Source organism: Mytilus edulis, chromosome 1 (assembly GCF_963676685.1).
Source record: "Mytilus edulis chromosome 1, xbMytEdul2.2, whole genome shotgun sequence".
Taxonomy (NCBI): domain Eukaryota; kingdom Metazoa; phylum Mollusca; class Bivalvia; order Mytilida; family Mytilidae; genus Mytilus; species Mytilus edulis.
The window spans coordinates 105,712,977-105,739,693 of NC_092344.1; the positions used below are offsets into that span (position 1 = coordinate 105,712,977).

Here is a 26,717-nt window from a genome sequence, read left to right on the forward strand (position 1 = left end):
GAAAATTGCCTACCCCCTTGGTCATAAAACAAATAATTTAATTTGTAAATGCTATGATTTTATGATTTTAAAGTTCTTGATATAGAAAACAATAACTATGCTTGGAAGTTATGCAAAAATTAAATGTTAGCAGTCATCTCTACAACATTTTAAGTGAATTTATATCTCAGACTGGTATCTACATACATACAACTATTGCAAATATGGCTTTGTTTGAACACTTCTAGTATATATAGTAGCTAAATTGTGTCAGATATATGGTTAAAGATGATACTGTTGTGACAAGAATTCTAAATTGACCATTTGAGGCAGAAAATGTGTTCTTTAATTGACAAATAGGCATACAGTAAGATGTGGACTGGAGATAGAGGCGGGATTGGATACTTTATATAATCTTGAATGTTGTAATGATTGACTGCTAAACATAACATTTATGATATTCTGATATGCTTTCAATATGTTATCAAAACAGTTTTTAACAGGTTCTAGGCATTTTTTATCAGAAAATATGCAAATAGGGTAAACTGGCAATAATTAAAGTCTTGTTTTCAAATTCTTTAAAAAATTGAAACAGGGGAGGGGGTATAAAATGTATAGTAAAGAAAAACTTAGAGTATACACAGTGATTAATTTTCTTTAAGACTTTAATTCTGATAAATGAGTATTAATGTGAGAAAAACTGATTTTAGAGAGTTTTCTATTTGAATAAATGTCTGTATAGGTTGCACTTTGTAAATACAGCTGTTTCTCAAAACACGCCTCTTTTGGGGAGTAATTGAATATTCATAGAAAATTCATTTTGTTTACATACTGGTTCCCAGTTATGCTCTCTGTGTTCCATATCGCAGAGACAGAACTTGGGAATGTTACCAGTAAATAAACACGTGCATATTGTTTACATTGAAATCTGTGGTAACCTTTCATTCGAGGTAGGGGTAGTTAAGAAAATTAGTGTAAGTTTAAACTCTGAGAAGTTCAGGGCATATAAACGTTGAAAATATGCCACACAGACCTATATTTTGACCTTTGAAAAAAATTGTGGTGCATATGAACTTTCAATTCTAGGATAAGATTTTTTTCAAAACTTCATAGTAAAAGTGGTACAGTTTTAGCCATAAAAGGAGTTCCTATGGGAAATTGCATTGTCAATATTTACAGAAATGCAACCTATATCGAATATTCCAATCTAAAATATCAATCAGGAGTACAACTGGGACATTTTTCTGGAAAAAAATCCTCTTCATAGACATAAAAGTTCATCGTTCATTTCTTTCTGCAAAATTATTAGATTTCAAAGACATTTTTAACCACTTACTTGAAATTCTCAAATTGTGTGGAAACTTCATGTATGATAGAATTGTAACTATTGGGAGATTTATATACCATCCATGTAAACGCATTGATCCTTTAAATATATTTTATAAAGGTTATCAATTTAACCCATAGCAAAAAGGCAACTTCCAAAAATAAGCAGATGAAGTATTATCGCTATTTTGTGCGTTTTTCCTTTGATATTTTTTTGTGATATTTTTTTTATATTATGCTACTCGCTTGAGATGGAAAATTATCGCTAGAAACTAAGGAGACACCTGCCGTTGCTAATGAAATTGATTACGTCGTCATTGTGTTTATGCTCTCAACACTCCACTTAACCATGGACAGCGATGTAACAGTTCAAATTAAAAACAATCTAAAAATCAGTAGCAAATGGTTAAAATTAAAAGATGGGCACGAAGCACAAAAGCAATTAACATAAAAACAATTGACACTATTCACCCAACATAATAGACATGTTACGAAAAGGTATATTCTCGACGCTGAGGTTGACAAATTAGACTTTAAATTTGGGGACGGTGTCAAAACATTGAATATAGATTTAAACAGGTAAAATTTAAATTCTGCACGTCTTGGTTACTCCAAATCACATTTATCTAGAGTCTCATTATGTAACATCCTATATGACAATTTCTTTTGTGTTATCATTGCTGACAGAGGCGGATCCAGCCATTTAAAAAAGGGGGATTCAAACCATATGTCCCCATTCAAATGCATTGATCGTCCAAAAAAGGGGGGTTCCAACCCCCGGACCCCTCCCCTTTGATCCGCCACTATCCAGCCTATCGTGACATGAAAGGTGTACGAGTGCAGGAATGGGCGGGCTAGAAAAGGGAGGGCTGAGAGTTATACAAGTTCATTCGATTCCAGATTGATAACATAAACATAGTAAGCTGGTTAGATATTAGTCAGTTTTATTTGTTGTATTACAGTTCCTGACAAAGTTCAACCTGTCGCTCGACTAATCCCGCACAAAAGCTCTACAGTCTGATTGGTTCGTCAGTCTGATGTCTCCATAAGCTTCCAATGACTCTGAAAGTTTTTAAGCGCCTTGTAGCGTGTTCGACATATACCCGATACTCTGATATATGCAAATTCATTTTTTTTAATATTTTCTTCTTTCTGCTCGTAGTTTAACTCTAAGTTGATGGCGCCTGTAGCGGATAAAGAGGGGCGATCGACATGGATAATTTTTCCCCCGCTAAGATGACAAAATTCTGGGGGAAATCTAACTCCAAACCTGGTCCAATTAAAGGCAATAGATTATACTGTTGGGCATCAATTTGGTGTCCTATATATGAAACCACTTCGAATAAATCTTGTATGACTTCTGTTGTCCACAATCACCTATGTATGAATGCAATGTCCGCATAAAGTGGAATTAAGGTGTAAATGCAAAGTCATTATGCAATGCTTTTGAAACTCTGCAGGGATGTTCAACCGGTGAGCAGTGAGTCATATTTTACACAAACCTTTTATCGTTCTGAACATGCATGAAATATTTGCCACTGGACGTTAAGCAACCAACAATCAATCAATCACAAACCTCTTATAAAGAAAATACAAATTGAGCTGAAACTGTTTAAATTAAGACAAAGTTGGAAGGAAATACAGGAAGAAAATACATGCCTTCGAAGCTATATGACCTATTATGCAACAAGTTTCAAGTTGAAATTGCATAAAAATCGTATTTTAGGTGTTTTAAAACATAACCCGTTAGATAAAAATTTAGGTGGCAAACAACTGGATCAAAATAAATACACTCCTTTGTTTGCTTTTCATAACTATATAAAAATAATCGTTACATATATATTCACGAGTAGGTATAACACAGATTATAATACTTTGATTATTTGTAAGGTCTATTAAGGACTAGCCGAAGAATTCATCCCCCCCCCCCCATCTACTGCTGCATTTACATGACCGTGCCCCTCCCCCACCATTTTTTTGCATTATAGTTTCTTAAAAAATATTATGGAATTTATTAATATCAATTTCCTATATTTCTTATGGTACAAATGTCATTGAATATTCGATCCATACGAATTGCGTCCAAAAGGATTAATGCAATTTTTAAGTTATATTCAATGTATACAGGTAATATATTTTATGTTTTGATACAGTCCCCACATTTAAAATGTAATTTGTCAACCTCAGCGTCGTGAATATACCTTTTCGTAACATGTCTAATACTATTTAAATATAATCATGTTCTCCCAGACTAAAGTATCAATCAGTCTTCATCTAACGGGTTAAGTGTCGAGATGTCGTGAACAGTTTGAGAATCGCATGACCTTTAAAACAAAATAAATGCCAGTATCTAAAAACAATATAATGGGTCGGTAACCTCTAAGAACTATTTGTTTACAATGATTGTATCTAAAGTTTATGAGCTTAAATTGTATATATAACAAATTGAAAACTCTACAACACTTTGTTTTGTATTGAGTAATACTAGTATGCATTAATGTGTTCATTTCTTAAATTTTCACAAAATATTAATTTAATCCATAGACTGCAGAAATTCAACAACTGACCATAGTTACAGTGGTCAGAAAAATGTAACCAAAACAGGAAATGAATGCATTCATTGGAGGAATGCTCCTAAATACACCACACAAGAAGAAAACTACTGTAGAACACCTCCAAGAGATTTTTACAATGTTGATGGTCCTTGGTGTTATATTGATAATTCTGGAAGCCGTGAAACATGTAATGTACCCGTATGTGGTGGTAAGTTAGTTCAATCAAAACACGATGAAAGAAAATTAATATAAAATAACAGTTTTGCATTATACAATTGAATATAAACCCTTTAAGTTTTTCTCGAATATTGTGACTACATTGTAAACTATCCGTACTAGAATCCAATTAAAGTATGTGCATAGTAACTTTTTTTACGTAATACCATACATAAACTAAAATGTATATTTAAGAGTTAATTGAGACGGGGAGGTATACGTCAAGAAGAACACAACCAACATGACATATGTTCTTTTCACTATGGTTTTTCAGCGATTGAAAAGGGTTCTCTAATTTATGTGCTATTTTCACATTTCCTAAGCGGTGTGAGAAAAATATTTCTCATCACTAGTGAACAATCTGTTCTCGGATTGGTCGAAATTTGATTGTGACGTTAACTTTTCTTGTTTTTTTTTCTGAATTTTCCTATTGTGAAGTCATGAAAAAAGGCGACCATGCCTGATGACGTCACTTAAAAAGTACACAACTTTCTTCAAATCTTTAAAAAGGAAGGATAATATAATCATTAGAGAAACAGATTTCACCACTATAACTCGTGTATTACAATATTTCTTCACTCTCAACAGTTAAATTTTAATTATTTAAAAAGCTCGGCAAGACTCGCGCTTTAAATATTAAAATTTTTAAAACTGCCTCGAGAGAAATATAGTAACACACCTGTTGTAGTTGTGAAATGTATATTTCTAACACTACAGATGTAAACAGGTGAAGATACTCGACTTACACATGCTATTCTATTCTATGCAAAACAAAGCAAAACAAAACACGAGGTATTTCTCTAAGATTTTGCATTCATTCAGTCTCATCAAAATTGATAGAGATGATATTTAACTTTTTTACATTCTGGCCCTCTAAAACACATTCGATTTAAATTTTTCACAATAACGTTAACTCAGTGGTTTAAAATCTATTTTCATTTATATGAAATAAATAGACGTGGTATTATAAGCAATGAGACAAATATCCAACAAAGTCCAAATGACCTGGGGCCGTGTCAATGAAAGTATCCTAAGATACAATGTCCTAGGATATGTCTTAGGACATTATTTAGGATGGTCTTAGGACGTGTCTGAGACATGTAAAACGAAGCTGTCTTATGACAGTCATAACTACGATGTCCTAGGACATTCCTAACACATTTATTTAATTGAATAAATATGTAGAGATTTCTATGTTATAGATTTAATGGTATTTTAGTATCTACTCTTATATGGAAACAATTAACGCAAAATAAAAGTTAAAGTTTTAACGTAATACTAATAAATACGTTATTAAATATGATAAAAGATATAAATATATTTAATACGAAAACAAAAGTTAATAGTCACAAAACTTTGTTAAATGTGATATTCGTGCTGCAATTTTAGTAAATAAACTAGTTTTGTACTTAGGTCCACTCGATTTCATTACATGTATCGAATCAGGATTAGTTAAAAAAAGAAGTCAACTTTTTCCCATATTTAAATTAACATTGCAACGTTTTGGTTTTGTCGCAAAAATGTTGCTTATAATGATAGTATTGTTTAGGCTTCAAAATAAACAGCACGAAATAATTTAATGTAATACAATTGAATCTTTAACAAATATTGAAAATATTTTGATTTATTAATTCAATTCTAATAACAGTATGATAGTTTAATATTGTATTAGTATTTTAAGTTTTGAGTTTTTGCTATATTTGTTGTTTATAAATACGTTTTAGGACATTGTAACCTTTAGGACTATCCTAAGACACCTATTTGTATATCCTAACTTTAGGACCAAATTTAGGACATATCTTTCGTTAACCTGACTTAGGACTAAGACGTGTCCTAAGACCATCCTAAGACATGTCCTAGTCCCAGGATAGCTTCGTTGACACAGCCCCTGAATTTTAGATACTATGTTATCGATAATTTTACGACTTTTCCCTTTGATCTTGTTGACTGATAATTTCCTTTCTCAGCGGAGTCAAGTGATATGAAAATTATCGCCAGAAACAAAGGGAACACGTGGCGTTGTCAAGGAAATTAACAACGTCTTCATAGGTAAAATAGCGAAAAACAGAATATCATTGGTCATCTCAACTCATTGCTTTTCTCACTTTCGCCGTACCGGATCAAGCAAGAAAATCAATCTCGTTGAGATAACCAACGATAAACTATAGTTACCGTACGGTTTCAATAATGAGAAAACCATTACCATATGAGAGCTATAAAGAGGCATTCACATGGACTAAACGTGAAATAATTCAAACAAAATAATCAACAGTCTGATTTATAACGAAATCAAATATGACATGCAGCAACCAACGACAACCCCTAAATAACAGACTCTTGACTTGGGACATATAGCATTTATCGGCGTTAATAGATATAGAAAGATGTGGTATAAGCGCCAATGAGATAACTCTCCATCCAAGTCACAATTTTTAAAAGTAAACCATTATAGATCAAGGTACGGTCTTCAACACGGAGCCTAGGCTCACACCGAACAGCAAGCTATAAAGGGGCCCAAAAGTTACTAATGTAAAACCATTCAAACGGGAAAACCAACGGTCTAATCTATTTAAATAAACAGCTGCGCCATGAGCGCATGATACGCCCGACGTCTTGTGTGGAAGTTTTATGCAATAATCATAAATAGTTTCTGAGGAAGTTTTAAGCAATAACCATTTATTGTTTTTGAGACACGGCGGGACATGTGACCCCCCCCCCCCCCCACCCTGTTTATTTTTTACAAATATCACTAAAATAAAATTTTGAATCAAACCAAAAAGTATACAGATCTTTAAATTAGTATAACAAAGAAGTGTGTACAGTTTCAAGCAATAATCATAAATTGTTTTTGAGATACGGCGCGACATGTAAAAAAAAACCCTCCCCTTTTTTTTACAAAATACTCAATAACTCAAAAATAAAATTTTGAGTCATCACCAAAAAGTATACAGATCTTTAGATTAATATAACAAAGAAGTGTGTAAAGTTTTAAGCAATAATCATAAATGGTTTTTGAGATACAGCACGACATGTAAAAAAACCCTCCCCCTTTTTTACAAAATACTCAATAACTCAAAAATGAAATTTTGAATCATCACCAAAAAGTATACAGATCTTTAGATTAATATAACAAAGAAGTGTGTAAAGTTTTAAGCAATAGTCATAAATCGTTTTTGAGATACGGCGCGACATGTAAAAAAACCCTCCCCCTTTTTTACAAAATACTCAAAAACTCAAAAATGAAATTTTGAATCATCACCAAAAAGTATACAGATATTAAGATTAATATAACTAAGAAGTGTGTAAAGTTTTAAGCAATAATCAAGAAACGTTTTTGAGATACGGTGCGACATGTGAAAAAAAACACACCCCTGTTTTAGTTACAAAGTGCCGTAACTCAAAAAGTTTAAATCTTATTTTCACCAAAAAGTATACAGATCATTTGACCATCATAAGAAACAACTATATTAAGTTTCATGAAATTTGGATAAGTCGTTCTCAAGTTACGGTGCGACATGTTTACGCCGGACAGACGGACAGACGGACAGACGGACGGACACCGGACATTTGTATACCATAATACGTCCCGTCAAAATTTTGACGGGCGTATAAAAACGAGAAACGAGAAACACTTTAAAATGTTTGTCAACGCTCAATCAGATTGACACCTAGTACTTTACAGGCAAAAGTAAAAAAAAAAGTTACTGATCTAAGGTTACTTACAGTTACCGAAAGCAAGTTTAAAGTCAATAATTTGAGGAAACTGACTAATATAAGTTAAAAATTGTTTAATGATCCAATTATTAAGTTTAATAAGCACAATAGTGTATAATATTTAATTGAATTTGATTAATACAATATATTAACACTAAGCCAAAATAACAAATACATTAACCAAGTTCTCCAACACCAAAGTATCAATTAGTACACCGAATCAAATGTAAGACAGTCTGAGCAAAGTTTAACCGCGTGGATTTCAAAATATAAGTAAATCATATCGATAGGTTATTTGCATAATTATATTTAGCAATACAAATGTATTTACAAAATTAAACAATACAAATAAACTAATCATAGATACCAGGATTAAACTGTTATTTTTACGCAAGACGCGCGTTTCGTCTTCAAAAGACTCATCAGTGACGCTCGAATCAAAAAATGTTTAAAGGCCAAATAGAGTACGAAGTTGAAGAGCATTGAGGACCAAAATTCCTAAAAGTTCTGCCAAATTCAGCTAAGTTAATCTATTCCTGAGGTAGAAAAGACTTAGTTTTTCAAAAATTTAAAGTTTTGTTAACAGTTAATTTATAATTATAAACATATTATCAATGATAACTCAAGTCAACACATAAGTGCTAACGTCCAATAAAAAATATGTATATATAGCTTTGATGCAGGAAAATTAAGCATGGTTTCAAACAATACATTAGAGCTGAAACTACTATAATACATGTGTTATAGTAGTCTCAGATTAGAGTATTTATATTCATGAAATAGAATAATAGAAGCAATTATTGAAAATCAACTACAATAACCAAAGTAGTGCTCTCTTATTAGTTTCCTTAAGGTTAAATCACATAATACATTTTTGTACATGGAAAAATGGATATCAATAATTATAAAAAATAATGATCAATACAACAGACAACGTAAACAACTGACACATCTTTAAAAAAAAAATGAAGTACAAAATAAGAAACAACAACGAACAACTCATGGTCTAGTTATCCTGGCTAGGAAGAGGTACATAATGTGTGTAACTATGTGTACGGTAGTTAAATGGGTCCGTGTACAGTTATAGTTACTAATCTACAACTACCAGTATTCAACAAATGAAAGTTTTTAACTACCTTTACTTGCTATAAGCTCTTGCACGGTATTAGGCTACACGTGTTGTTATTATCTATAGTCATGCATATTCATCAGCTTTGTAGGCTTGTCACATACGCTATATTGACCAGCCAGTGCACACTGTTATGATTTTAGTAACCAGTAATAAAAAGATAATATAGCACTATATCATATGTCGTAAAACTAAAACATAATTTGGCAGCATAATGCCATACATTGAGTTATTATGTGTAATTAAATCATTTTTTTTTCTTTTAATGAGGCTCGCTGGTTTAAGCGATTTCTGTAATTTAGTTCTTTTTTTATTCCGATATTACCAATATTTCTCCTATTAGATCAACAGAACAAATTCACTATTCTGCAACATTGTCAATAAATGGGACTACTGACCTAGCTACGCAAATGACCCACGTTGACGTCACACCGTCTATGGTGTAACTCTCACAACTTTGAGCGCCAAATTCGACCCATTTCACTTTCTCTGTCTTTCGATGAAAAACGTCTTATATTTGTCTACCTGTAGGGTTCTACCAAAGGTAGAACCCTACACCCCGTTAAAGATCCCAAATTTCAATAAAAGATATTTAAAAAATGAAAAAAACGTTACTTTCACGTTAAACTTTGTGGTAGAATTTCTCTAAAAATCGCTAGATTTAGACTAAGACCGGGGATAAATTCGTTATCTACGTTCATATCCGTAGATATTGATATTTTAACACCCTTCAGTACCCTGTACACCCTTCGGCTGCGCCTCAGGGTGTACTTGGATACTTCAGGGTATTAAAATATCCATATCTACGGATATGAACTTGGATAACTTATTATTGTATAAAATGGGCACATTTGCATTAATATTACGTTCTTTTTTACCTTTCCAAATGGATTGTGAAAAACTAGTGAGACAACTGTTCTCGAAAATGAGTCAAAGAATTCCTAGCGTGACGTCACTAAAAGGCTACCATATCAGATGACGTCGTATATAGGGGAACACAACTTTCTGCCAATCTTTAAAAAAAGAAATGACAAACTGGTTTAGATATTACCTTAAAATCATCAGAGAAACTTACCACCACTGAATCTCGTGTATTACGACATTTCTCCTCTCTCAAAAGTAAAATTTTAAAGATCTAACTGTCTCTGATGGTGAATTATCGTAAAACATTTGATGCAGTGGTTGGATTTATATGAATACAATTTAGCTATATAATATAAATGAACTTTTCGGCTGAGTAATTATATAAATATATGTAAAACGTAGGTACACAATGTCCTGACATATCTGTGAGGCCTAATTTAATTTCACGAGAAGGAAGGATTAGATTCCAATACGGAGAAAAAGCTGTTCTTACTTGTAAAGCTGGATATAAATTGACAAAATTGACGAGTCTGACGTGTCTGCAGTCAGGAATGTGGAATGATACGTTACCTTATTGTGAAGGTTTGTTTATGAAGTTTCTTTTTTTTCAAATAAAAACCAAATCAAACAATCATTGATTAATGCAGTAATTGTTTAATATAAAATTTCAAGGATGAATAATGAGATCATTATCAAAAGTACTTTTGAAGTCTTTGAAGAAAAAACAAAGTAAAGCCTACGACACTTAACACACACTATACACTGTAAATGTATTGATAGTAAACACTTTTGCATTTTTTTATTGCGAAAAAGGAACAACATTACAATCGTCAAGTAAAATGGAATGTAAATATATGTATGATTACAGAGGTAACCTGCTACAACAAGTACAATCGTGGTGAAAACTATGTAGGTAATGTCACAAAAACATTATCAGGAGCACCATGTTTGAACTGGAAGGAAGTCAATTCTCCTCATGTAAAAATTCATGAAAACCATACATACTGTCGTAATATCCTATCAAGTGGAGTAGAACAACCATTTTGTTATACAAGTAAAACGGATTTCGGATTTAGCAAATGCATCATCCCAGTCTGCGGTATAGTATACACATATTTTGTTTTCACATTGCTTTCAATTACTGTTGCGATTATAATTTAAAAAAAAAACCAACAAACAAAGAACTAAGAAATAGTTTATATATGAATTTCCCATTCGCCTCGATCAATAGTAGGTTTCTCAGGGAAAACAAACTTGCTATTACCCCCACCCAGTCAATAGGTGTATACTGTTATCGATATCGATGCGCAATTGTAAGTCTAAATGGGAACTTCATATATAAACTATTCCTAAGTTCTTTGTTTTTTATTATACTGTCAACACAATCATTAAATGTTTATAATACTAAGCTAACTTACTTTCTAAAAGTTTACATATTTCATCTGAAAGAGAAGAAATATGTCACATAACTCACATTTTTAACGGCAAATTTTGAAATTCTTTTACATTTATTCAATGAAGTAACACCTTACGATGTTAAAATTTGAAACCAGTAAACATTTTTAAAACTCATATAATGATCTCTTATGCCCACACTGAATAACAACAACAACAACAACAACAATACTTTATTTTAAGAGGGTTACACAGTTAGCTATATAACTAATCTTCCCTGAGGCCCTCATCATGAGAAATCAAACAAAATGCAAACATATACATTGCATACATTAGTATAAAAAGTCAAGTATGATAATAATGTTTAATACAACTTGATAAAATGTGATGAAAAAAAATAAACATGATGACATGATCAGTTTTTAATATTATTGATATAGCTAGGTTGATTTCAATAAATAATCTGTTATTTTGTATTTGAAAGAATTAACATTTGTAATATTTCTTAACGGTATTGGCAAATTATTCCACAAGAATGGTCCAGAATACATAAAAGATTTTTTGAACAATTCTGTTTTTGGTTTAGGGAGTATGAGGTTTCCTTGAACAGCATTTCTCAAGGGGTATGGATTTCTGTCTGAAACATAATGAAACTTGTTAGTAAGATATGATGGGGCATCATTTTTAATGTACTTAAATGTCATCACTAACTTATGATATTTTATTCTCTGTTCAACTGTCATCCAGTTTAAATGTTTGAATAAGGGTGCAGAAGGAGCGAATGGGTCTGTTTCTAGTATTAATCTAGCAGCCCTCTTTTGTAATTTCAATATCCTTTTTAAACCCTCACTGCTACAACTACTCCACACTATACAACAATAATACGGCGCTTTAACCAAAAATCTATGTTTTCCTTAGTACACTTCACGTGCTATATAATTTGGTGTTGTTTTTTTGGTTTTTTTTGGTGGGGGGGGGATCAATGTGATATGATAATGAATATGACAAATGAAATATGATATGAATAGATATAAGAAGATGTGGTATGAGTGCCAATGAGACAACTCTCCATCCGAGGCACAATTTATAAAAGTAAACCATGATAGGTCAAAGTACATGCCTCAACACGGAGCCTTGGCTGACAACGAACAGCAAGCTATAAAGGGCTCCGAACAACTCTAGTGTAAAAAAAAACCAAACAAAAAAACTAACGGTCTAATCTATATAAAAAACGAGAAACACTTATGAACCACACCAACAAACGACAACTACTGAACATCAGTATAACATAGAATATAATTACAGTAGTAAACACAACAAATATTTCAAGTGATGACACTAGCGTCGGTGCAACCATCATCTACACAGAAAAGGGAACGAGACGATTACAGTGTATCACTGATGGAGGATAAATTTTTATTTACGGAGACAGATACATTTTACAGTATACATACATGAAGCAAACATTACACAGCATTGACATATTTTTGGCATCTTTAAACAATAAAAAAAATGATATAAAGTGTGCATGTGTTAACACCATTAATTTTAAATGTGTCTTTCTTAAGAAATTAAGGCTGAAAATTAATTGCGTAATATAGTTAAGCCAATAACATGGTTTTGTTTTTAGATGCGGCGGTTATTGGGCCACACACATCCTTTATCAACATTATATCAACTTGAGCATAGTTAACCTAATAACACAGCACTATTTAACTCAGATTGTTATGTATAACTTGCTATAAATCGTTTGACTTTAAAAAGCTTACTATATGCACAGTCACTTGCTATTGAAACGGGGTGATACACCGTTTACATAATTTAAAGCACTGGCAACTGAAACTTTCTGTAAATTTTGCAGAGATAAAGCAGAATATTGTGCGCATTTCCTTTTATATTGTCCCCAATATCAAAACCTTCGGGAGAATTTGTTTTAAGTTTTCAAAAGCTGTTTAAAGTTAATGTTATCAAATCAGTATCATATTTAATAAATCAAAATAAAATGGCTGATGCCAACTAAATTTGTAAATATATGAGATAAGCATTTGAATATAAAAAAGGAGATGTCAGATGTGGTATGTATATAGCATATAATAAATTTTCTCTTATTTTGCATTATGTTTTATTGACATTATTTGTCATGTTGTATATATGTCATGTTTGTTGAAGTACACTTGGAATACGCAATGCCATCTTTTTTTTATATGTGCTTTATCCAATGAAATATTTGATTTGATCTAAAATGGCCAACCGAAAATAAGTAAATCTGACTTGAAATTTTGTAAAATATAGTGCTGTTTTGCAAAAACTGAACGTTTTCTTCAAAACACTGCAAAGTGCTTGACTAATTGAATAGCGCGAAACTTCCTTAGAACGTGACGTGATCATCATTATGACGATACGTCATGTCATAAAAATAACGTTATTTAAAAAAAAAAAATAAACACCTACACTTTATGTTTGTTAATTCTTCAATTATTTGAGTTAACATGCTGTTATACAAGATTGAATAACAACTTACTGTTTTGGTATTTTTTACTGAAATTGACCCGTTTCTGGACAATGTTTTGAAATTTAGCTACGCACTAAGAGGCTTTGATACTGATCTTCCACACGATGTACATGATTAGACTAAGATACTTGTGATGGCGGAATCCTGAGCATCATAGAGGATATATGCATTTTGCAACAATTGACATGCATGGGCAGTGACAAATACTTGAAATATATACATTCAATAAGATTATGAGGAAATAAAGTTTATTTGTCAAAATTATATGATCAGTCATGTATACAGTTTATTTTTTTTTTCTAAATAAAAAGTTAAACATCTTAATCCCAGCTGTATTAAATACAGTGCAAAGCTTTGGCGTTTTGTACAGAAGTCGGATGACATAATTAAAAACTACGTTACCATTACTAAACCGAACACTACATGCGTAACGTCAATACCGTTTACGATAATATGAGGCAGACATAACCTGTGAATGGGGACGAAGTCTGTATTAATTTTTTTTTTAAAAGAGGTGTCTTATAACTTGGTCGAACGTTTTCTTATTCAATTTTTTGTACTGTAGAATAATTGTAATATTTTACTGTACAGTTTTTTTGGTACCTTCAGTTGTCCGGAATACATATTTAATTTTGCTTTTTAAAAATGTGACATGGGCAAAAATTTACCATATAAACTTTTTATTTAGACAATGTTTTAATGATATTTTAATGACTAAACCAGAAAGAGATTATTGAATGCAATGACTAAAATAAAATTAAAATGCATAATTTCTATTCCGGTCTAGAAAGTTTTCCAATTGGCTAAAAACAGAAATTTTAATATTAGATTGCAGAAAGGCAGCATCAGATAATTACGACGGAAATATAAACATCACCAGAAATGGGCATACTTGCATACATTGGAATAAAGCTGTTAAATATAAGTCTCAACAGGAGAATTACTGCAGGACACCGCCAGGAGATCCCTATAATGTTAATGGACCTTGGTGTTATTTTGATACGAAAGGAGGACGGGATAGTTGTAATGTACCTATATGTGAAGGTAAGATAGTTTTTAAAAACAACTTTTTTTTTTAAAGGATCGGTGATGTTAAGATGACTACAGTTAGATTTATAATATAGCCGCTGTAACATTCTGAAACTACAAAAAAAATCTACTATAACAAATGATGTTAACTACATAGGCAAATTTCACTTATCAATTTCACGTGAATTTAAAGTCATGTGAAGCATACGTGAAATTCACGTGAAATCAATTTGTGTGAAGTGCACGTGAATTTAAAAAAAACAAAGTTATTCATATAACGTCTTAATTTTCAAATTCAATTAAAATGATGAAAAATACCAAAAAATTGTTTTGTAAAAATTCATGTGAAATTCACGTGAAAAATTTCACATGAATTTCACAGGAATATCAATTCACATGAAATTGTTTACGTGAGTTTCATGTACAAGCTGGTTTTGATGTGAATCTCAAGTGAAATTTTAAACGTTTAGTTTCAATTCACCTGAGAATCAAAAGAAATTCACATTGGCAAAATGTGGCTGTGTATAATGCTACTAGCGTCAGAAGCATAGCAGATAATGTCTTTTGATGAGTTTGACGTTTCGTCTACAGAAGACTCAACAGAGCTCGAGACTATCGAATTAAAAAGTTTAAAAATGCAAAATAAAGTAGAGCATTTGGAACCCGAAATACCGATATTTTTTCTCTTTATATGTACAGCTTATACATTTATATGGTAAATAGTCTGTTAAAGGTACTTCGAAACAAGTTTAATAAACAGTCAGTTTCAATTATGACCATTGATTCATGAGCATGTGTGAGTTATCTTTCGATTAGTAGGTTTTTTTTGTGATTTTCTTTTTTTTTATAATTCAAAAGCCATGTTCAGTTCTGCTCAAAGATATTTTGGAGTTTGATGACTCTTACCAACTGTCGCATTTCGAAATGTGAGACCACAGTCTGCAAAGCTTGTGAAAGTTTAATAACAGATGCTAAATTCACTATTAATTTAACAAAGAAATCATATTTTACCAGAAGGTGCGATGATCTTAATTGTAAATCGATAAATGTCGTCTACTCTACGGATTAGAGTGCAGCCTTTGCGGATTGGTATACGTCGGTGAAACGAAAGTAAGGCTAAATAAACGTATGTGCGGTCATAGATCAGACATTAAACTCAATGCTAACAACATTCTTTACCAGCATTTTAATCAGCCCAATCATTCCATTGTTCATATGACAGTTCGCATTATCGAAAAGATATACCTTAGCACTAACAATCCTATTCTTACAACGCTTCTCCGTAGACAAAAAGAGGACTACTGGATTATACAATTGGGAACTGCGACACCATATGGTAGCAATGACAAAATTGATGGTATAGGTATTCTATCAAGTCCTTCGTGTAGCTCGGTGAATCTGATGAATATTTTCAACTCTACTCCTCGACGTAGACGCAGTAATGGTCATCGTTATTGTACATCACCTACTTTGCATGATGTCTCTATTAGTGACTTGCTGCCATTTATACAAAAGCCGTTAAGTATTCATCACATTCGCACGAAACCTTATTCATTACCCCTTTCACAAATTCATTCTCTGTTTAATTAAATGTTTTGAAACCACTGTTACAAACCCTTTTTCAAACCATTACAAACTTACAGCTATAATTTCGGATATTGCAAGTCACAGACTTTTCAAACCAGTCTGCACGGGAAAAGATGATAAAGAGACAATATTTTTTCTTAATCTTTCCTTTGCCAACAAAGGTCTCGATAGCGTCAACTTGGGCAATATCCTTCATCATAAATAAGTTCAATCGAAAATATATCCTTATTTCAAAGATCAGGATAGGTCGTTGATACAAATCAGAATTAAGAAAATGAAAGGGTCTATCAATGCCCATGCTACTTCAATCTTTAAAGACCCAAATGTTGCAAACCACTTATCCAACCTCCATGACAAGTATGTTGTTGTTCCCGAGGATAAAGCCCCAAACAACATCGTTTTTTGTAAGTAAAATTCATTACATTAACTGCTTGATAAACGAATTAGGTATTGACAATTCACTTGGAAACTCATTATATACCCTCACGACACTTACCAAAGAGGAAATCCTAAATAATCATAGGTCTGTTCTATGCTTCTTTGGAATTTCAACCAAAGATGAAGAAATGGATCTTCCATCACTGTATTGGATACCTAAACTTCAGAAGTGTCCTTACAAACAACGGTATATTGGTGGGTCTTCAAAGTGCTCCACGAAACCTCTTTCTAAATTATTAAAATCTATTTTATCAGCAATCAAAGACGGGCCTTAAAGTTATTGTGAAAATGACTATTCTAGAGGTGGCGTGAATCAGATGTGGATACTTAAAAAATCCTAAGATCTTTTAGAGTACATACAATCTAACTTTCTTTCATCTTGCAATAGTATTAAAACATTTGACTTTTCTACACTTTACACAAGTATTCCACATTCCAAACTAAAAGACAAATTGAAAGAGTTGGTATTGCTTTGTTTTATAAAAAGGATGGTCAACGTAGATACAAGAATCTTGTCTTAGGAAGAGATAAATCCTGCTTTGTAAATGATCACTCTGATTCAAACAAAAAATTCTCTGAAACTGACATTATCAAGATGCTTGATTTTTTGATTGACAACATATTTGTTACGTTCGGAGGACGTGTTTTTCAACAGACTGTCGGTATTTCAATAGGAACCAATTGTGCCCCTCTTCTTGCCGTCTTGTTTATTTATTATTATGAGGTTGACTTCATGCAGGAACTTCTTAAGAATAAAGATAAGAAGTAAGCAATACCCATTAACTCTACTTTCCGCTACATAGATGACGTTCTTTCACTAAATAATTCAAAATTTGCTGACTATGTTGAACGCATCTATCCCATCGAACTAGAGTTAAAGGATACAGCAGATACAGTTAATAAAATTGAGAATGGAAATGGGGAATGTGCCAAAGAGACAACAACCCGACCATAGAAAAAAAAACAACAGCAGAAGGTCACCAACAGGTCTTCAATGTAGCGAGAAATTCCCGCACCCGGAGTAGTCCTTCAGCTGGCCCCTAAACAAATATATACTAGTTCAGTGATAATGAAAGCCATACTAATTTCCAAAATTGTACACAAGAAACTAAAATTAAAATAATACAAGACTAACAAAGGCCAGACGCTCCTGACTTGGGACAGGCGCAAAAATGCGGCGGGGTAGTCGGCCTCATATCTTGACTTACATCTAAAAATGGACAATGAGGGTCGGATGAAAACAAAACTTTACGACAGAAAAGATGATTTCAACTTTCCATTTCTAAGTAGCAACATTCCAGCAGCACCTGCATACGGGGTATATATCTCTCAATTGATACGATATAATCTTGCTTGCATTACCTATCATAATGTTCTTGATAGAGGGTTGCTGCTCAAGGAAGCTATTAAACCAAGAGTTCCAAATGGTGAAGTTGAAATCATCCCTTCGTACTTTTTAAAGACGCCATCACGAGTTGGTTGACCGTTATGGAATAACCGTTTCACAAATGATATAGGGTACGTTCCTTACGTCGTAACTGCAATCCCTTCCCTTTTATGAAAGTGACTTACCGAATTAGACTATTTACCGGATTTGTTATAACATAAGCAACACGACGGGTGCCACATGTGGAGCAGGATCTGCCTACCTTTCCGGAGCACCTGAGATCACCCATAGTTTTTTTGGTGGGGTTCGAGTTGCTTATTCTTTAGTTTTCTATGTTGTGTTATATGTTCTATTGTTTGTCTGTTTGTCTTTTTAATTTTTAGCCAAGCGTTGTCAGTTTATTTTTCGATTTATGAGCTTGACTATCCCTCTAGTATCTTTCGTCCCTCTTTTTTTCATCTTGTTTGCATATCACAGAAAATATATATTTATATTTAAAGGCGCATCTTGTCCAGATCTGTCTAATAGTCCACATTTACAAACACAGGACAATAAGGATTTATACAGATATGGTGAAACTGTGAACCTTTTATGCGAAACTGGATACAAACTAAATGGTTTCAAAAACCTATCATGTCAAGAGTCTGGTCACTGGAGTCATGCAATACCTACATGTGCAAGTAAGTAACCTTTTAAAATGGATTTTTTATTATTTACTGTGATTTGAATCTAAAATTACTATGTTACTCTAAGTAAGTTTGAAGTAAAATTTTCTGTCTATAGCTTTAATTGTTCATGTAGATATAAATAAGAAGATGTAGTATGTGTGCCACTAAGACAACTATCGATTCAAGACAATGTATACAACGTAAACACCAAACAACAAGCTATAAAGGACAACAAACATAGCTAGTGTAAACCCCTGCAAACAGGAAAACAAACAATTATTGACCATTATATTCTTTATTTGGACAAATATATACATCAGATTTAAACGTTTTATAAGGTATCCCTTTACCCTTATCTGAAATAATAGTTTAACTTAACAACAGAGAAAAAAAAGTAAAATCACAAAAATACTGAACTTAGAGGAAAATCAATTCGGAAAGTCCATAATCACATGGCAAAATCAAATAACAAAAACACAATATAAATTATCAATTGAAACTCAACCAAAAGACATATTAACACAAATGAACATACACTGAACGAATAAATTTGATCTATGACATAATGTAATAACAAAACATTGAACAAAAAGCCGTCGTATACATAAATAAACACAGGTAAATGAAAATAGTTGTGTTGTAAGGTATACAGTTTGAATGGAGAATGGAAATATTGTTTACAAAATGAATAATTTTGTTGTTCATAGTACGAAGAACTGAAATATCATCTACTTATTAAAGCTGGTATGTAGGCGATATATACCATTTTTGTGCACCGAATAAAATCTGCTTTAATTTAATTTGTTTAAAAAAATTATTTTAGATGTTACATGCCATGGTTTCTTGGAAAGACCCAATCTAAAGTGGCACCCACGTAGTTCATCATATATATATAATGACAATGTCAAGTTTACATGTGATAAAGGATATGAATTGTCTTCATCTACAAATATTACATCAAATATTATATGTCAGTCTGATGGAACATGGAGTGAAATTCAACCAAATTGTACAGGTAAGCCTTTATTCGTTTAAACATTGTTATGTGTATATGTTATGGCCCATAAGAGAATTTGGACCGTACACGTATGGTCATGACCATTTTCGTATACGTTTATGGTCTGACCATATAGGATATACACTCATTTTGTTATTAACGGCCCGGACCATTTTGAATATTTTGATCGCACTAGAACACACCCGTGATATCGCGGGTCCGTGACTGAATTAAAGTATATATATGCGTAAGCCCTATTTTAGTATTGGTATTGTCATCTAATAAAGTCATGCCGATTATAAGATGCACAGTTTTCTCTGCTTTCGAAATCTTTCTGTTTGAACCCGTCGAGCAGGAACTTACATGTATCAATTATTGGTAATATTAATTATTAAGAAACCAAAAGGGCCTGGAACGGAGTATTTTTTAATCAACATCATTGTCCTATATTAATTAATTTAGTTATAAATAAAGTTGAATTCTTTGATTCGCTGTTTTGCGTCATGCCGGCTAACAAATTGAAAACTGTATACGCCTTATTTTAAATCCAGATTTTTAGTATTCGTATTGTCATCTTAGAAAGTCATACTTGTTAAAATACTACAATAGGGAACAATGTGACAATGATTGAATTTAGTACTGCCAATGCTGTGATTATGACCCGTGTATATAGCAAAATCCGAAATACATCGTTTGGTGGTGCGCCTGTCAGATGCGGAACGTACAGATAAGGTAATAGGTACAGAAACAGGTGAATATACTATTGGTATCGGTATCGGATTCCACCCGGAACTTGTTAATTATTGGCAATATTAATGATGTGGAAAACAAAAGGGTCTGGAGTGGTGTAATTTTTAATCAACACCATTGTCCTATATTAGCTATATATAAAGTTGAATTCTTTGATTTGTCGTTTTGTCCCGATGACGTCTGACAAATTGGACCTCGTTATTTTAGTATTATAGATAGGTATTTTATTTGAATATTCTTATTCATTCTAATAGTGTGATGTTTGTTTACCAAGTAGTATACTACACTAGTACGTTTAGTAAATTAGATACAAATATACATTAAAAGGAGATATGATGCGATGGCAGCAATACAAAGTATTGATTCGAAATTTCATATAGTGTCTGCTTTCTTTTGCATTCGCTTGTCATGATAGTGTCAATGAAAGCGTCCGTTAGAAATTATGCCAGTTAACTATTTGTTAAGATAGAAAAGGATATTTCAAATAGCATATTTTTGCAAAAGTTATTCATCAGGAAAAAATTAGAACGACCATAGATAGATATAATGATGGGGAGAGAGAGGACATAACAACTTAGGGTCCTATAATTGTTTTTATAACAAACGTAGAAATAGTTGTGTTCTACATTTCCCTGTTTGTGTTGTTATGTACTTTTCACATTCTTTTTGGCACGAAATCACTTACCTTTTTTAATTGAGTCCTGATACTGCATTAAATGCTTTATAGCAGTTTGTACAATGAAAATGTTTAAGAACGAAGAAATATTCGAACGGCTAGATAAATACATAAAATTGTGACTCCTTTACGGGTGACAAATTGATCCGATTTATTAAAAAAAGGCAGATGGCATTTACAATATACAACGGAGATGAATTAGACAGTTATTCCTTAAATAGGTTTATGCTAAGGTATGTAGTTTTGTAAAGATTGAAACTACGTTGAATGAGATTGAAATAAAAATACCAAAATATGATTGAAAATTGAAATCCAATTAACTCATAAAAAAAGTCAAAATTTACAGGCATTAATGGAATTCAGACTTGTTCTGAGAAAATCTTCAACATTTGACCTTCGAAAACATCTTATATACATGAAGATGTATTCATCGATTTAAGTGGTTGTAACATTTAAAGTTGGAGACAAAATTAGAACAAGTATGTTTTGAGGAAAATATGGTTCATGTTTATAACTAAGTCTGATTAAAACCAACTTAGTGTTGAACAATGCATTTGATATCCATATTATGAAAATCTTATTATAGTTCTTATAATTTCAATTATTAATTTTTGTTAAAGTTAGAATAATTTTCTTCACTCAAGAATTCATTATAAGTTTTTACATTTTATTTTTTTTTAATTTTGTTAAGCTTGTTCCTTTACAATATTTATTTGGTATCATTTGATATTATTAAAATCAAATCGATCTTGAAAGGATTTAAAATGTTTGTAATGAAGTCAGCAAAATGGTTAACCGCTGTGATGGGTTAAAATGTTAAAACTTGATAAACTTCCTGTGGAAGACGGAATTGTGAATGAATTTTATAAAACGTATTACAGTGTAACCTGCCTAATCCGACACCTGAGTATTCCAAACTTCGGCTTTAACCGACACATTTTCATGGTCCAAAATATGCCTATCCTTGCAGAAAAAAACCTGAGTATTCCGACACCCTGCTTAATGCGACATTTATTTGTGCCCCTCCCCCCATGGTGTCGGAGTTACACTGTAGTATTTGATAAGCGACGACTTCGTGGTGGTTATTGAGGAAATTTTCTACAATTAATTGCTCTGTGAATCTCAATGCATGGTTAGTATTACGAGTATGTTTGAATCTGGAGAGAGAGAGAGGCCATATAAAAATTGGCGTCCTTATAATCCTCTTGAACACGGACTATGAAAGTATATCCAGAGCACTCTGCAGAAAAGTTAAAAAATGTACTACGGCAAATAATTGATATGGATCAAAATAGTTTTGGCGCAACTATTTTCAAGGCAATAGATAACTGCAATATGTAATTGATTTTTGTGAATTAGAAAATGACAAAGGTGCAATCTTATTCTTTGACCAGCATGAAGCATTTGATAGGGCAGAGTTGGAATGAATAGATTTTTGTTTATTATTTTTTTTTGGAAAATTTCAGGATTTGGGAAAAAATGCTTTTCATTAACGCTAAGACGTGTATTCATACGAATGGATTCTTTTTATTAAAATAAGTATGTAAAAAAAAGGTTTTGATTATGTAAATATTGCTGGTATTTTTAACGACTATTCTGTTTTAAAAAGACCAAATTCCTGGATATTTTGGATAATACTGAACTCCCTCTTATTTGTTATATTTACAAGAAATCTACCCGGAAATATGTGTTTAATTATAGCCAATTGTGTAAAGCTGTAAATATCATTGAAAATACACATATGTCATGTAGTTGCAGTAATTCCGAATACACTTATGGCCCCATTTCCCATGTCATAACAGGAGACTTTAACATCGTTCGCGACCGAGAGTTAAAATCATTCCTCAGTAAAGGACTTAAATATCGGCCCCCGTCAATTATTAATTGGAATGAGTGTCATAATATCATCCACGACTCACTCCGTACCTACTGTTTGAAATGGGTAAAAGGGGAAAAAGCTGACAAAAATTCGAAGGACTCTTTTTTTAATTCACTAATGAAAATAGTTGATATTCGAATACAACATTTTAAAGAACATTTTACTATTAACAACAACCATAAAAACCTTATTTCGCGTATCAAACATAAACTAAAAGAACAAGACAAGGATTTTTTTTTGTCCCGGCTGATAAATCTGCTAATTATATCATTATTGTTTGACGTAAATTTTATATTGAGGAACTGCAAAAGGAAATTACGAATTCACCAACATTCCAACTGACTTCATTTTTAGAAAACGACATCTGTAACAAACATACACTTATAGCTACTTCTTTACAAGCAGGACCAAATACAATGAAAGTCCCAACTATGTACTGGTTTCCGAAGCTACACAAAAAACCTTACAAATATAGATTTATTTCATCTTCAAGCCATTGTTCCACTACTATTCTACTTACCAGTACACTTGGTACAATAAAAAACCTGATAATAAATTGTTCAAATAAGGCCTTTGAAAATAGTGGAATTAATTACTTCTATAGTGTCATAAACTCGTTAGAAGTATTTGATAAATTGCATGCATATATTGGTGATTTTGATTCTTTTCAAAGTTTTGATTTTTCTACCCTATATACCACTTTGCCTCATATTCTTATTAAGAAAAATTCACATCCCTAACTACTAATAACTGGGCATTTAAAAGTCAGAATGCGAGTACATATGTTCAAACTCTTTTAGGTCATGTTTTAGTAGCAATAAACAAAAGAACTATGTCAATTGGACATGCTTTGATACTATATATGCGCTTGAATTTTTACTTGATAAAATTTTTGTTCGCTTTGAACATTCCGTATATCGTCAAGTTATTGGAATTCCAATGGGGACTAACTGTGCGCCACTTATTGCGGACCTTATTTTTCTATTGTTATGAGTTACAATTTATGACTAAAATTAGCAAAGACCCATCGGAACAACATTTGGTACAAAAATTTAACAATACTTTTAGATATTTGGATGATATATTGGCTCTCAATAATGACGACTTCAGTATGTATACTAAAGAAATTTATCCTGTTGAACTTACTTTAAATAAAGCTATAACTAACAATGACCATTGCTTTTTCCTTGATCTTGATATCTATATCATTAACGGGAAACTTAATACAAAAAATTATGATAAAAGAGATGATTTTTCATTTCCTATTGTTAATTATCCATTTTTAGATGGTGACGTTCCCTTGTCACCATCTTATGGTGTTTATATATCTCAACTTGTACGATTCGGTCGTGTATGTAACAAAGTATTAAATTTTAGGGAGAGAAATTGATGTATTACTGAAAAATTATTACACCAGGGTTTTCGATATCACAAACTAGTCAAAACATTAACTAAGTTTAATCATCGGTATAAGGAAATAATTCGTAAATATAACTCAGCATGCAGACATCTTATACGTTAAGGTATTTCACATCCAATCTTTTATGGTAATATTCTTTGCAAAGCACAACAATGTCAGTATTCACCTCAAAAGCTTACAAAACCTTTAAACAGACTTATTAAGAAGGGATATAGTTACAGTACTGTTTTCAGGTCATTAAAGATTGCATATTTTGGCTTTAATATTGATTCACTTATAGGGTCTTTGCATCAGAACTAAACACATTTATTTAAAAAAAAAACAGTTGTTGGCATGACACGGGTTATGTTCTTCTCATATATTTTATGATAGTATGATACTAAACCCCTAACTGGAGGGATTGTGCCTGATATTCATATGATGAAGACATAATCTTTCAATCAGTTTAATTGAGGTCTGGAGCTGGCATGTCAGTCAACTGCTAGTAGTCTGTTGTTATTTATGTATTATTATCATTTTATTGATTTTCTTTTGTTACATCTTCTGACATCGGACTCGGACTTCTCTTGAACTGCATTTTAATGTGCGTATTGTTATGCGTTTACTTTTCTACATTGACTAGAGGTATAGGGGAGGGTTGAGATCTCATAAACATGTTTAACCCGCCTGTCCCAAGTTAGGAGACTCTAGCCTTTGTTAGGCTGGTATGATTTTTAATTTTAGTTTCTTGTGTATAATTCGGAGTTTAGTATGACGTCCAGTATCACTGTACTAGTATACATATTTTTTAAGGGGCCAGCTGAAGGACGCCTACGGTTGCGGGAGTTTCTCGCTACCTCGAAGACCCATTGGTGGCCTTCGTCTGTTGTCTGCTCTATGGTCGGGTTGTTGTCGTTTTGACACATTCCCGATTTTCTTTCTCAATTTTACTTCTATATTTGTAAGCATAACTCGTTCAACTTGTCAAGAATGCACAATCGTTCCAATATTATATATTCTGCAAGCAGAACCACTTGCAGTATTAATTAGGAACAATCCTAATACAGAAGGAATACAACTCCTAACTAAAATTGGGAACTATATTGAAACAAAGCTAGATATATTTGCTGACGATACTCAATCCTTTAGAAGTGTGAAGTCTATCGAAGAATCATTTAAAACTTTAAAACTGCATAAGAACGCTTCAGGGGCTGGAGTGAATATGAAAAAGACTATGTGTATATATTAAGACAGAATCTAATTTCATTTGAACATAATTATACCCCCGCTTTAAAAAAGGGGGGTATACTGTTTTACCTATGTCTGTCCTTCCACCAGTCCGTCAGTCCGTCAGTCCGTCCGTCCCATGAATATTTTTCGTCGCATTTTTCTCAGGAACTACAATACAAGGATTTCTGAAATTTGGTTTCAGGGTTTATCTAAGTCAGCTATACCGTGTGATGCGTTTTCAGATTGATCACTTGACAACTTCCTGTTTACCGAACACTTGTATGATTTTACACATGATAGCCAAGTTGAAAATTTTCGTCACATTTTTCTCAGGAACTACAATACAAGGATTTCTGAAATTTGGTTTCAGGGTTTATCTAAGTCAGCTATACCGTGTGATGCGTTTTCAGATTGATCACTTGACAACTTCCTGTTTACCGAACACTTGTATGATTTTACACATGATAGCCAAGTTGAAAATTTTCGTCACATTTTTCTCAGGAACTACAATACAAGGATTTCTGAAATTTGGTTTCAGGATTTATATAAGTCAGCTATACCGTGTGATGCGTTTTCAGATTCATCACTCGACAACTTCCTGTTTACCGAACACTTGCATATTTTTACACTATTAATATTATCCACTTGCGGCGGGGGTATCATCAGTGAGCAGTAGCTCGCAGTTTCACTTGTTAAATTTCATTTATGCATAGTCTAAATTATTTTTTGCATAAGCTTATTTCATTTAAGCATAAGCTAACTTCATTTTAGCATCAGTTAAATGAATTAAGTATATGCTAAAATTAACTTGGTATATATGATTATGTATGCGCAGTTTAATATTTATAACCATCATTTTGATCCATGATTTCTGTATAAGCTGAACAATTCACTTATTGAATTAAGCATCATTTAAAGGTATTATTAAATCAAATGAGCATATGCTAAAATCAAATGAGCATATGCTAAATCAAATTAGATGATGCT

General features: G+C 32.4%; 1 protein-coding gene and 1 long non-coding RNA gene across 12 annotated transcripts in view; both read left to right on the forward strand.

Annotated features, from left to right (window-relative positions):
- Positions 1 to 26,717, forward strand: part of LOC139517135 (uncharacterized) — a 560,758-nt gene that overhangs the window by 415,902 nt on the left and 118,139 nt on the right. The window lies entirely within an intron of this gene.
- LOC139516917 (receptor-type tyrosine-protein phosphatase alpha-like) overlaps positions 1 to 26,717 on the forward strand; it is a 104,874-nt gene that overhangs the window by 42,447 nt on the left and 35,710 nt on the right. For 5 of the 10 annotated variants that reach the window (XM_071307400.1, XM_071307371.1, XM_071307360.1 and 2 more), the window contains exons 3-8: positions 3,850 to 4,068; positions 10,186 to 10,365; positions 10,652 to 10,882; positions 14,519 to 14,734; positions 18,632 to 18,811; positions 19,623 to 19,814. In XM_071307400.1, coding sequence (XP_071163501.1) covers positions 3,850 to 4,068; positions 10,186 to 10,365; positions 10,652 to 10,882; positions 14,519 to 14,734; positions 18,632 to 18,811; positions 19,623 to 19,814 — 1,218 coding nt within the window. The remainder of the gene's footprint in view (positions 1 to 3,849; positions 4,069 to 10,185; positions 10,366 to 10,651; positions 10,883 to 14,518; positions 14,735 to 18,631; positions 18,812 to 19,622; positions 19,815 to 26,717) is intronic. The other 5 variants (XM_071307392.1, XM_071307409.1, XM_071307417.1 and 2 more) reach the window with 1 other exon arrangement.